This window comes from Mandrillus leucophaeus, unplaced genomic scaffold (assembly GCF_000951045.1).
Source record: "Mandrillus leucophaeus isolate KB7577 unplaced genomic scaffold, Mleu.le_1.0 Scaffold463, whole genome shotgun sequence".
Lineage (NCBI taxonomy): Eukaryota > Metazoa > Chordata > Mammalia > Primates > Cercopithecidae > Mandrillus > Mandrillus leucophaeus.
In genome coordinates this window covers 402,868-415,284 of record NW_012104954.1, presented here as the reverse complement: position 1 = coordinate 415,284, position 12,417 = coordinate 402,868, and the positions used below count along the sequence as shown (strand labels likewise).

Genomic DNA, 12,417 nt, shown 5'->3' with positions numbered 1-12,417 from the left:
AAATCATAGGTGGGATACAGGAGGCAGCTGAGGGTTTTGCCAACTTCTCTGATGTGGGCAGCTTGGAGGACCATGGCATCACAGATCAGGAAGGGGCTTGAGGAAGAGGAGCAGGTTGGAGCTGATGGCTTGAGGGGCCCTAGGGCTGATCTTGGGGTTGGGCACGCAGTGAGTGCCCAGAAATGCTGCTGTCAGCCGGCACCACTTCCCACGTAGAGGGCCATCCATGCGCAGTTCTTTAGCCTGGACAATTGGTCACTCCCTGGAGCCTCGGCCCATCCTTGGCCCATCTGACCCTGTCTTCCTTCCCCAGCACCACCAAGCGCCCCAAGTCCATCGATGACAGCGAGATGGAGAGCCCAGTCGACGACGTGTTCTATCCCGGGACAGGCCGTTCCCCAGCAGCTGGCAGCAGCCAGTCTAGCGGGTGGCCCAACGATGTGGATGCAGGTATGGGTGCGGGGGATCCTGAGCAGAGCAAGGGAAGCCCAGAGCCTTTTTATCCCCCTCTCAGTTTACCTGGTGAGCCTCCCACCAGTTGTCCCCCTGTCGGGGGGCATTACCCATCTGTTTTCTTGCCTCCTGATCTTCCAGGGAGGGCAGAGCAGGCTGAAAGAAGGGAGTGGAGGCGAGGAGGGATGCTGTCAGAGTCAGCAGTAGAGCCCGTGGTATGGCGGTGGGAAGCAGAGGGACTGCTAAGCCTCTGGTACCCCACAGTGGGATGGCCGCAGCCCCTCCTGCTATTTCTCTAGAGAGGTTGCCCCACCCTGTGGCCTCATGGTTTAAAGCAGTTTGACACCCTGGGCACTCATGACATCTGGGGGCTCATCATTCTGTGTAGGGGGATTGTTCTGTGCATGGCAGGATGTTTAGCAGCATCCCTGGCCTCCACCTACAAGATGCCAGCAACAAAACCACCCCCAGTTTTGATGACCAAAAATGCCTCCAGACATTGTCAAACGTCCCCTTGTGGGACAGAGTCCTCCCAGGATGAGAACCACTGGTCTCAAGGGCCCAGCTTTACAGAGAGAGGCTCAGAGTCTAGTGAAGAATGAGCAGAGTCCTTTTGAGGCCAGGCAGGGAAGCTAGCGAAGGGGAGAGAGTACAGAAGCAGCCAGCTCAGACATTCCCAGTCCCCTCTAGGACTCCTCTTCCTGTTGAACCCACCCCCCTTCACCTCTGTTCTTGACTGAGGGTGCAGACAGACCTGGAGAGGACTCTGGAAGAGAGCATGTAACACGTGCGTGTGTGTGTACATGTGCATGAGCACACGTGTGTGAGGAGGCTGGCTGCAGGAGCCCCCCGCTGATGTGCCAGTGGTACAGCCTGTGTTTATCCTCACTGTGGGTGTGACAGGGCCTGGGAGTGCAGACTCATGCGTGTGGGTTGTACACAGGGCATGTCTGCTCTGGACAGGCCTGGGCCCTGAGCATCATTCTCCTCCTCCAGAAGATGAGGTTCTGACCTTTGTGTGATGGTTTCTTTGATGTGATGGTTTCCAGATATGCCCCTACTGGGAAGGGCCAAGTGGGCAGGCAGAGGCTGGGGTGGAGCGGGATGGGGCTGGGAGGCACTCCTGCTTTTCTGCTGCCCCAGAACAAATGCAAGTTCCAGCAGCTTCTCTTCCTCCTGGGAGGAGAAAAGGAGGGCTTGCCTCCAGGCCTCAGGCTGAGGGAGTAGGCTGGAGATCCTCTAGACGGCCAGCAGAGGCTGGCCTCTGTGAGAAGGCTTCCTTGTGTGACTCTGGGGTCCCTCCCAGGGTCTCCTCGTGGCAGGCAGGGACTTGGGCCAGCATGGGCCACATGCTTCCCTAGGGGAGCCTTGAGAGGCGGAGAGGAGTTGAGAAGGCCCGGGAGACTCTTGGGCTACATCCTGGGTCCCTGGCCAGGGCTTCAGTAGGTGATCCCTTCTGCAAGGACTGCCCCTGGGGTGCATAGAGAGCTGTGTCTGCAGCTGGCTCCCGAGGCAAGGGCTCCTGGGCTCCTCTGCCCAGACCTAGTTCCTGAGGAGCCCCCCTCTTCCTGGCTCCTGCTCTCTCCTTGGCTGTTTGCTTTTGTGCCTGCCATTTCTGCATTTCTGCTCCTTCTGGCAGTCCTGCCACGCACGGCCCCCCAACATCCTTCTGCAGCACCCCCAGCTCCCTTTCCCCCTCACCCCGCTGTGTGTTGTTTCCCTGGGCTGTGACAAATCGCCAATTAAGCAGCCCAGCTGCAGGACAGTGAACAGCTGGGGAGGCACTGTGCGGCCGTGGGGACAGCTGTGCACAGCTGGTAGGATGCTTCCCCCTCCCCACGTGCCAGCTATCAGGTGGCACACAGCTGCTGCCAGATAACACCTCTGCTGGCGGCTGGGAGTTCGCCCTTCCCCCGTCCCTTCCCTCTGCAGTTAAGATGGCTCTTTATTTCTCTGTTCTGCAGCCCCTCCACCCCTCACTCAAACTGACTCGATTTGTCCCCCAAGGATGGTAGCTCTAGAGATCTGCCCCAACTCTACTGTATCCCCCCCAACCTGGGTACAACCTTAAAGCTCAGCCCAAGATGGAAGAACCTGGCCCCCTGGGGACCCTGCTTTGTCATTTGGATGCTGTGGCCACTGGGCAGAGATGAATTTCTAAAGACAGACTTCAAACAAGGTGTTCTCTGTGCCCTTGTTTCATGCTGAATGCCACCCACACCTCTGGCACCAGAAGAAGGGCAGAGCCCTGAAATTACCCATCTTGTGGTAGCTGAGTTTCTGGGTCCCCTGGCTGGGGGAGTCCTCTCCCCTCTGGCTCTGCCTCCACAGCCCGGCTAGGCCTGAGCAGCCCGAGGACTCTCCAGGTCCTCTGGCCCCTGTCCCTGCTGTCTCGTTGAGCATTGTGTCCCTCCTGAGGGCTCATGGCTGTGTGTTCCCTTCCCTAAACGGGGCCCTGGCTTCTTCCCACCAGAATCTCCCATTGCCCAGGGCACCATGGCATAGACCCCAGCCTGTCTCTCCCAAACTTACCCCTTCCCGGCTCTCAAGCTGGCGCCCTGGGGTTCCTCCTGCACTCCTTTCCCAATGTCGGTCCTGCATCCCACCCTTTCACTTCATTACCTGCTTGCCAGGGCACAGGCTGGGCCCCTTGCTCACCCCCTGCCTGGCACACACCACCCCACATTACTCAGGGGCCTCGTTTTCCTCTCTGGTCAGAAGCACCCCTTGGCTGGCCTACACACAGGGCCTCGGAACCAGGCCCAGAACAAGGCCTGGGACTGGGCAAGGAGCAGCAGGAGGGAGCACAGTAGAGGAAGGGGCGGTGGGGAGGGGCTGAGGAAAGAAGGAGCAAGCTGCTGGCTTCCCGCCTTCCCTGCGCCCACCCCAGCCCAGCTAAATCTGCCCTGTGTTGCTGCTTCCTCCCCCCAGGCCCGGCTTCTCTAAAGAAGTCAGGAAAGCTGGACTTCTGCAGTGCCCTCTCCTCTCAGGGCAGCTCCCCGCGCATGGCTTTCACCCACCACCCGCTGCCTGTGCTTGCTGGAGTCAGACCAGGTGAGAAATGGGGGGCCCCGGAGGGGGGCAGTTGGGGAGGTGGCTGAGTGTCTAGGGGCAGCTGGCCAGGTGAAGGGGCCAGGGCTGACCCCGAGTGACAGCCCCAAGCTCTCCGAGTAGGATGTGGTGCGGCAGCACCATGTGGTGGGCATGGGAACCGGCCCCTACTTCACGTGGCACCCCATGGAGGACCAGGCTGGGCCCCTGGGCTGTCCACCTGGCTCCTGAGCAACCTCCCACTTCTTCTCATTCCTCGCGTGCGTGGGTGCTACATACAACACAAGCCTGTCCCGAGGCCTCCCCAACTCTGGCCCAGTTCTCCTTTTGTCCTGCCAACTATGGGCGGGAAGTCACAGCCTTCTCCCCTGCCCTCCTGCTGGCTCCTCTCTCTTAGCTCCTGGCTAAGCCCGGGCTCTGGTTATTTCCCAGCGTGAGCCCCGGTTGGTGTGGGGCCTGGATGGAGAAGAGTACTCCTAAGGAGCCCAGGCTCCTGCGGCAAGTAGCTCCCTTGTCTGGGCCTCCCTGCCACTTTCTAGAAAGGAAGGGCTGGGTTTAGGGAGCAGGTGGTACCTGGGCTGCTCTCCAGGAAAAGGAACTGCCCACTGCCGTGCGGCTGCGGTCTGACTTCAGTGTCCCAGCTGAGAAGGTGCTCAGAATGAGAACACCTAGGTCGCCCTGAGGAGATAGGATCAGGCAGGAGGCTGTGGGAGCTGAGACCTCAGCCCTGTCACTCCTTCCCTTTCTTCTTCCCTCTCTGGGCACCCACCTGGCAGCAAGAGGCCTGGACTTTTTCTGGACATGGCCCTGTGTCCGCCTGCCATCTCCTGGGCTTGTATGTAGGACACAGAAAACGAGGAGGTTTATCTCCTGGCTTCCTCCTTGGGGCCTCCTGGCTGGGAGCCCAGAGGCAACCGGTGCTGGGGCAGGGTGTGGTGGCCGCAAGGTGGGGGCGGGGAGCCCAGGCCCTCTGCACAGGCAGCAGGAGGGCGCAGGCCTGGCTCCTCCGGCTCCAACTCAGCTTTTATGAACTCCAGAGAGAAGCCAAGTTTCCTCAGCCCCCTAATGAAACCGAGAGCAAGAGCAAGCTGATTGGAAACAGACGGGAGGGGGAAGAGCTGGGGCCTGGTCTGGGTTGGCAATTGTGTGTGCAAGAACGCGTATGTGAGGACACGTGTGTGAGAGTGATGGGGCTGAGCACATGAGAACACCGCCTAGGTGGCGGTGGCTGGGTGCACACCAGCTCGCACTCAGGAGATGTGTGTGCATATGTCAGATGGCCATCCTGAGCAGACGCTGGCTTTGTCTTCATCCAGAGCCCCAGGGAACCCTCTGCCTCCTCTTGTCCACCACCCAGTCTCCCGCCCAGGGCCTGAATTAGGCAGGACTAGTGAGGCACTCACCTTAGGTGCAGAGTGTCAGCAAGTATCAACTCAGTCATCAAGATAAATAATATTTTAATGGAACATGTTTTTAAAATCCAAACTTTGCAGAAAAAAGGGTATGATGAGCACATACTAGGTGTTTTTTTGTTGTTGTTTTTGTTTTGTTTTGTTTTGTTTAAGACAGTTTCCTGCTCTATTACTCAGGCTGAATGCAGTGGTACGATTATAGCTCACTGAAGCCTTGAACTCCCAGACTCAAGTGATCCCTCCTGTGTGCCACCCTGGCTAATTTTTAAATGTTTGTTGTAGAGACGGGGTCTTGCTATATTTCTCAGGCTGACCTCCAACTCCTGGATCAAGTGATCCTCCCACCTTGGCCTCCCAAAGCACTGGGATTACAGGTATGAGCCACAGCACTCAGCCATGTCTTTGTTTAAAATGATTTAAAATGTTGAGGCTGGGCACAGTGGCTTATGCTTGTAATCCCTATGCTTTGGGAGGCCAAGGCAGGAAGACTGCTTGAGGCCAGGAGTTCGAGGCTGCAGTAAGCTGTGATCACGCCACTGCACTCCAGCCTGGATGACAGGGCGAGATCCCGTTTCTATTTGAAAAATCTTGGCCGGGTGCGGTGGCTCACGCCTATAATCCCAGCATTTTGGGAGGCCGAGGTGGGCGGATCATGAGGTCAAGAGATCGAGACCATCCTGGCTAACACGGTGAAACCCCGTTTCTACTAAAAATACAAAAAATTAGCAGGGCATAGTGGCAGGTGCTTGCAGTGAGCCGAGACCACGCCACTGCACTCCAGCCTGGATGACAAAGCAAGACTCCATCTCAAAAAAAAAAAAAAAATTTAGACTGAGCACAGTGGCTCATGCCTGTAATCCCAACATGTTGGTAGGCCAAGGCAGGCGAATCACTTGAGCCCAGGAGTTTGAGATTAGCCAGGGCAATATGGCAAAATCTCATCTCTAGAAAAAAAAATGCAAAAATCTGCCAGGCATGGTGGCATGCACCTGTAGTGCTGGTTACTTGGGGGGCTGAGGCGGGAGGACTGCATGAGCCCGGGAGGATCGCTTGCAGTGATCCGTGTTTGTGCCACTGCACAGAGTGAGACCCTGTCTCAAATAATAATAATACTTTTTAAAAAAGCCAAATAAAATAAAGACAAGATCCTACCCTGCCTCATTTGCCTCATCCTAATCTCCCAGCGCTGGTTGTGATCAAACTTTACTTACAAAAACAAATGACTGGCCTTTGGACCCTAGTTTGCCGATTTTATTATTTATTTATATTGCATTAAAACTGATGACTGACTTTTTTTGTGCTGCCTTAACTTTTGTGCCTGTGGCGGCTGCCTCACCTGCTCAGGATCCTCAGGACCCTCAGCCCTCTGACCTGCAGCTCCCCTCCTCTCCTGTCCCTCCCACTGGCTGCCTCCTTGGCCCTGACGCCCTTTTTTCCCTGCCCACGTGCATGCAGGGAGCCCCCGGGCCACAGCGTCAGCCCTGCACTTCCCCTCCACGTCCATCATCCAGCAGTCGAGCCCGTATTTCACGCACCCGACCATCCGCTACCACCACCACCACGGGCAGGACTCACTGAAGGAGTTTGTGCAGTTTGTGTGCTCGGATGGCTCGGGCCAGGCCACCGGACAGGTGAGTCCAGAGGGCCCCAGGAGCCCAGCTACAGCCTCATCTCCACATCTATCTGTCTGTCTCAGGGCTCACAGGGAGAGGGCCCAAAAGCCAGGAGCCCGCCTGGGGCTGGAGCAGCAGGGAGCCGGTAGTACCAAACGCCTCGATTTTCTGGGTCTGGGGGCGGGGGTCTGTGTATTATGCCAGGGCCTGTCTATCATGGTCTGGAGAGGTGGGGGCAGCATCTGGGCCCCTTTGCTCAGGCTCCTTGCCCTTCCCATGGTCCTTGCCCCCTCAGCAGGAGTGAACTCATGATCCAACTCAGATCTGGGCTCCGACCTCCCAGCACTCCTCTTAAACTTTGGAACTGCAAGGATTTGCTAGATTCTAGACCAGGGTTTCCCCAGTATCAGCACTGTTGACATTTGGGGCTGTTTATTCACTATTGTGTGAGACCATCCTGTGCACTGTAGGATGTTGAGCAATATCCCTGGCCTCCACCTGCTAGATGCCAGGAACACCTCCTTCTCCCCAGTCTTGATAATAAAAAAAAAGTCTCCAGATTTCAATGTGCCCAGGAGGGCAAGACTATCCCTAGTGACGAGCACTGTGTCAAGGGAAAGCCCCGATCCACATAGCTGCCAATGAGACCACTGTTGGCAAGACTTTTAACAAAGGTTTCCCGGGACGGTCCCGGTTCTAGAGTGAAACCCTGCTGCTCCTCAGCCCTGGGAGACACACTGGCTCCCCCCGGAGCCCTTCTCTGTCACTGAGGAGCAGAAACTCAGGGTTGCTCAGCGAAAGAATGATCCCAGGAGTGGTGGGCCAGAGATGACCCTTCAGTGGGACAGTGGTCCCTGGTTGGAATGTGGAGGTTTCTAGACCTCTGGGAAAAGTCCAGAGCCTCAGCAGCATGCTGTAATAGGAGAAGCTCCAGCTCCTCTGTAGCCAGCCCTCCCAGCCTGGAAGCCTGCTGTGAGAGGTCAGGCAGGGAGGATGCTCAAAGGGCTGTGGTGGGGAAAGGCATCCCAGAAGTCCACACCAGTGGCTGCCTGCTGCCACCAGCCCCATGCTGCCTTGGTGTGCTCTGGCAGAGTGAGCATTTGCTAAGTGCTGGTGTGTTGATATGCGGCGGGGCTGTGGCTCCGCCTTCTTGCTCTGTCCGTAAGGGAAGCCAGTCCTCTTCCCTCCCTCCTGTTCCCCTCCTGCTGCTTTCCTCCTCATCTTCCTTCCCCCTTTGCCCTTCAAGGATTTCTCTTGGCTGACTCTGCAGCTCCTTAGTGTACTGGTAGCTTCGCCCACCTCTCTGGACAAGCTCTGTCCACTTTTAGGGTCATGGAGGGAAGAGCAGACCTGACCTCTGACAGCTGCTGTGCTTGCATCAGAGATACCAGCAGAGTTCAAGGGGAGCTATCAGCCTATGCCTAGCCCCCAAGGGGCCTGGGGTCTGGGATATGTGGCAGAGAGGCCTGGAACATTAACTTACCTGCTTTCTCAACTACCAAGGCAGCCAGGATTTGGAGTCAAATTGAGGCTGGCCTAGAGACCAGGTTAGGCCAAGCAGCCAAACCTAACCATAGAACCCTTGAGAAAGTGGGTCATTTAGTCCTCTGGCCATTCTGAGCCTCTGGTCCTGAGGGCTAGGTCCTGAGCATTTCCCTTGACTTGACTGTTCAAGATTGAGGACTCTGATATAGAGCCATAGTTTTTAAAAAAGACAGAGGACTCATTTTGCCTAGAAGTTTCTCTTCCTGAGGCAGGCACTTGCTCCGAGCAGACCATGGACAACAAAACACTGCAGACAGGAACTGCAAACAGGCACCTTGATTAAGCAAGGAGTGTGGCCCAGCTGGGGAGCAACCTCTTAGTTTCCTTGTGTGGCCTGTCCTACTGAAGAGAGGGAGAGGGGGCTCAGTGAGGAGCCTGCTTGATGGGGCCCACCCCTGGCTTCTGGGAGGAGGCTAGAGACAGCACTGTGCTACACAAAAGGCTGATGCATAGCTGCAGAGAGCCAGAGGGCCCGGCTCCACCACTGATCCAGTGGGCAGGGAGTGGCAATGCCCAGCTGTGCTTGCACTACAGCCACTGTTAAGCAGTGCTTCTCAGACTTGGCATGCGCGAGAGTCAACTAGAGCCCTGGCTAATGCACAGATGGCTGTGTCTCACCCCCAGAGCAACTGATTCAGCAGGTCTGGGATGGGGACTGAGAATTAGCATTTTTCCTAACTTCATAGGTGATGCTGATGCTGTTTCTAACCTCCTTGAGAATCAGAAGTCACAGATCAGTTTTGCAGGAAAATGTCTGCATAGAAGAATTTTAGGCTGGGCGCAGTGGCTCACACCTGTAATCCTAGCACTTTGGGAGGGTGAGGCAGGCAGATGATTGCCTGAGCTCAGGAGTTCGAGACCAGTCTGGGCAACACGGTAAAACTCCTCTCTACTAAACCACAAAAAATTAGCCGGATGTGACTGTGTGTGCCTGTAGTCCCAGCTACTTGGGAGGCTGAGGCAGGAGAATCGCTTGAACCTGGGAGGCGGAGATTGCAGTGAGCCAAGATTACGCCATCGCACTCCAGCCTGGGCGACAGAGTGAGACGCCATCTCAAAAAAAAAAAAAAAAGTGAGGCGCTATACCAGCTTCCGGCTCCTTCTAGCTCCTAACTCATGAGATTTTAAGGCACTACACGGTCACAAGACCTTGAGGTTTTTAAAACCTCAACTGTACCCCAATCAGAGCTGAGACATGCCAGCCTGGTTGGAATTTACATCTAGAAACTGAATATTGTAAATCAGCAGGTTTCAATGTCTGGCCCTATCAGGCAGGGATTAGCATTATCAGGTGGGATTAACAATTTAGATACTCCTGGGGGAGACAGGCTCTGAAGCTGGAGGAAGGCAGAGGCCGCCTTGGGGTTGCTTGGAAGGCCTCTGTGTCCCAGCCCCCGGGGAGCGTGAGCTCAGGACACCTGGAGAGGAGGAGTGAGGCTGTGATCAGACCATCCCATTCCCTCCTTCTAGGAAGGCATGGAGATGAGGGGAGGCGTCGCATCACCTTTCTCTGCAGAGCTGCAAACCTCCGCGCTCTGACCTGCACTGTTACCTGGAACTGAGGGTCCCTTTCCAAAACAATACCCGCACAAAAGTTCTCCAGCCCAGGACACATATGGGGACCAGCAGCCACTGTTTGCTTTTGTCAGGGCCACTGAGAGTTGTCATCCTTGGAGTGGGCAGGAACGGGTCAAAGGAACCATTTAGAGGGACAATATGTCAGACCTAGATGCTGGTCATAGTGGTAAAAAAAAAACAGTGGGCAGAGAAGCCAGAGTTCAGAAGGGGGCGCTGCATAGGCCAGCCTGGGCTTCCGTGACTTTAAAGTGCAACAGGAAGGACAAGTCGATCCCACATGCTTTGTGGTACTTGGGTACTGCATGCTTCTGCCGAATCATTGGGGAGCTGGCAGGGATTGAGGGGGTGGCCTGTTCTGAAGGTTTCAGCGAGATCAAGAATGTCCTAGAGGAACAGGGCAGAGAAAGATAGGTTGTGATTCAGGGGATCTGGCTGGTCCCCACAGAGGGGACAGGGTTCTTTGAGCAGGCCTTGAAGGGTGTGGGAAATAGTTCTTCATACAGAGAGCTCCACAGCAAGCCAGCGTGCAGTCCTGCCTGCTCGGCCTGTGTTCTGGAAACCCCAGTTAGTTTGGAATGGGAAGTGCAAAGGGGCGGTAGGGGGTGGACCGGTAGAGGCGTCCCCCGTGGGGGCCTTGAATGCCCAACTGAGGAGATTGGACTTCATGTTGGGTGTAGCTGGGGCCGTGGAAGGTTCCAGAAGACTGGAGAAACCTCAGCTGATGTGGATTTTGGGGAGAGGATTGATGAGCCTGCTGGAAAGAATCCTAGCATCATCCCTGGAGTCACACAGACATGGATGTGAATTCCAGGTCTGGCCAATTGCAGCTGGGTGACTTAGGATAAACCATTTAATGGCCCAGAGCCTCAGTTTCCTCAGTTGTGAAATAGGGAGAATAGAGCGTCCTTTGTGTCAAGGCTTTCCAGGGTGGCCTATTAATGCTTGGACTGATGGTCCTTTTTTGTGGGGGCTGTCCTGTGCACTGCAGGATGTCGAGTAGCATCCTGGCCTCTACCCAGCCCCTCCAACCCCTTTGTTGTGACAACTGAAAGTGTCTCCACACATTGCCAGTGTCTCCTTGAGGGGGACAGAATTACCCCTGGGTGAGAACGGATGCTTTCTGGGATGGGTCGGGAGTTATGCAACAGAACTAACGCACCTGGTCCAGGGCTGGACATTGAGGGTCCTGAGCTGATAACCACAGTTTCAGCACAGGGGAGCCCCACATACCAGCTCATTGTCATCGTCCAGCTGAAATCAGTGAGGACAGAAGGAGGCACTGGCTGGAGACATCAAGGGGATGGGCTCCTCGGGGCTTGCTCACCGATAGGAGGAGGAGTACACAGGATCCTCTCTGGGTCTCGAGTCTGGGTGCCCAGAAGGGCGGAACTCTATCCCACAGGAGAGTTGCCAGTTTAGGATGAAAAGCACAGGCCAGGCCTTCCTGAGCCCACGCCTCAGTGGTCATCAGGGTCCTGTTCAGAGCAGCAGGAGGTGTGTGCCCAAACCTCCAGGGAGGTCTCTCCAGGGAACCTGCCTGGGAGAGGCAGGGGCACCTCTGTCTGTCCTTTGGCACCTATGTGTCCTGAAGCCAGAAGGCCAACCCACGCAAGGCCATGCACGGGGCCTGGAGGAGAAAATCCAGTTAGAAGCAAATGAGGGCATAAAGGACAAGGAATGCATCCTGGCGGCCGAGCATCCATGGTGTCTGAGGGCGTCCTACAGGGAAGTCCTCCTGAAGAACCTCACGGGCAGTAGAGTTGGCAGCGACGGATTTTCTTCCCTGGCCATTCTTGAGAGAACAGGTCAGCGCCCTACCACCCACAGGCAGTGAGGACCCAGGCTGCTGGAGCCGAGGACGAGCTCCCCAACTTCTGGTGGCTTCCTGAGGACATGTTATGGGGTGGGTGCTGGCAGGACTGCCGTCCTTGGTTGGGTGAACTGGCTCAGCCTGACAGCCCTCAGAGGGAGGCGGGCATGTGCTTTGGGGAACCGGGGGAGCAGGGTGAGCGCGCTCATCTTTCCTGCTGTAGGAGATGGTCTTCAGGAGTGTGAAAGTTCTAGGTGCAGCTGCACATATTTGCTAGGTGGCACATTTTGGTACCTAAAACATTTTCCCTAGGAAGTAACAAACCACCCGTCGAACACCCCTCCCTCCCTCCCACAACTTCAAAAGAGGACCAAAAAAAAAAAAAAAGAGAAACACCTGAGAGACCAAATAGAGGCCTTACACCCTCACCCATCCCGTGCCCTGGAGGAGAGGACCCGATCCTGGATCTTCCACCGGGAGCGCCCGCTCTCAGGAGCGAGCTGGCGCGGCCGCGCAGGGGAGCGTGTGTCTGTGTGTGATGTGCCTTCATGCGTCACTCTATTTATGTTGTTCGCAGCCCAACGGTAGCGGCCAGGGCAAAGTCCCGGGGTCATTTTTGCTACCGCCGCCGCCTCCAGTGGCCAGACCTGTGCCCCTTCCTATGCCTGATTCCAAATCCACCAGCACTGCCCCAGACGGCGCCGCCTTGACTCCTCCATCACCTTGTAAGTGGACGATGAAACCGAAACCACAACGCCCAGCGTCCCCGGCCCGTCCAAACAGTCTCCACTGCAAAAAGAAAAGCCTTCCCCCTCCCCACCACCAAAGCCCCTCAACCCAGAGCACCATGGATAAGAGCAGAGCCGAGCCCTCCAACCACAGCCTCCCTCCCGGGCCTCAGTTGCACCAGCCAGCACCCCACGAGCCCCCTGCCCGCTGCTCCCAGCCGGGGCCC

The 12,417-nt window shown here is 56.2% G+C and overlaps 1 protein-coding gene across 1 annotated transcript in view; it reads left to right on the top strand.

Annotated features, from left to right (window-relative positions):
* The window catches only part of NFIX (nuclear factor I/X (CCAAT-binding transcription factor)), an 80,926-nt gene that overhangs the window by 51,186 nt on the left and 17,323 nt on the right, over window positions 1-12,417 (top strand). The window contains exons 6-9 of the mRNA XM_011994890.1: window positions 314-450; window positions 3,385-3,507; window positions 6,372-6,547; window positions 12,040-12,187. Of these exons, the coding sequence (XP_011850280.1) occupies window positions 314-450; window positions 3,385-3,507; window positions 6,372-6,547; window positions 12,040-12,187 (584 nt within the window). The remainder of the gene's footprint in view (window positions 1-313; window positions 451-3,384; window positions 3,508-6,371; window positions 6,548-12,039; window positions 12,188-12,417) is intronic.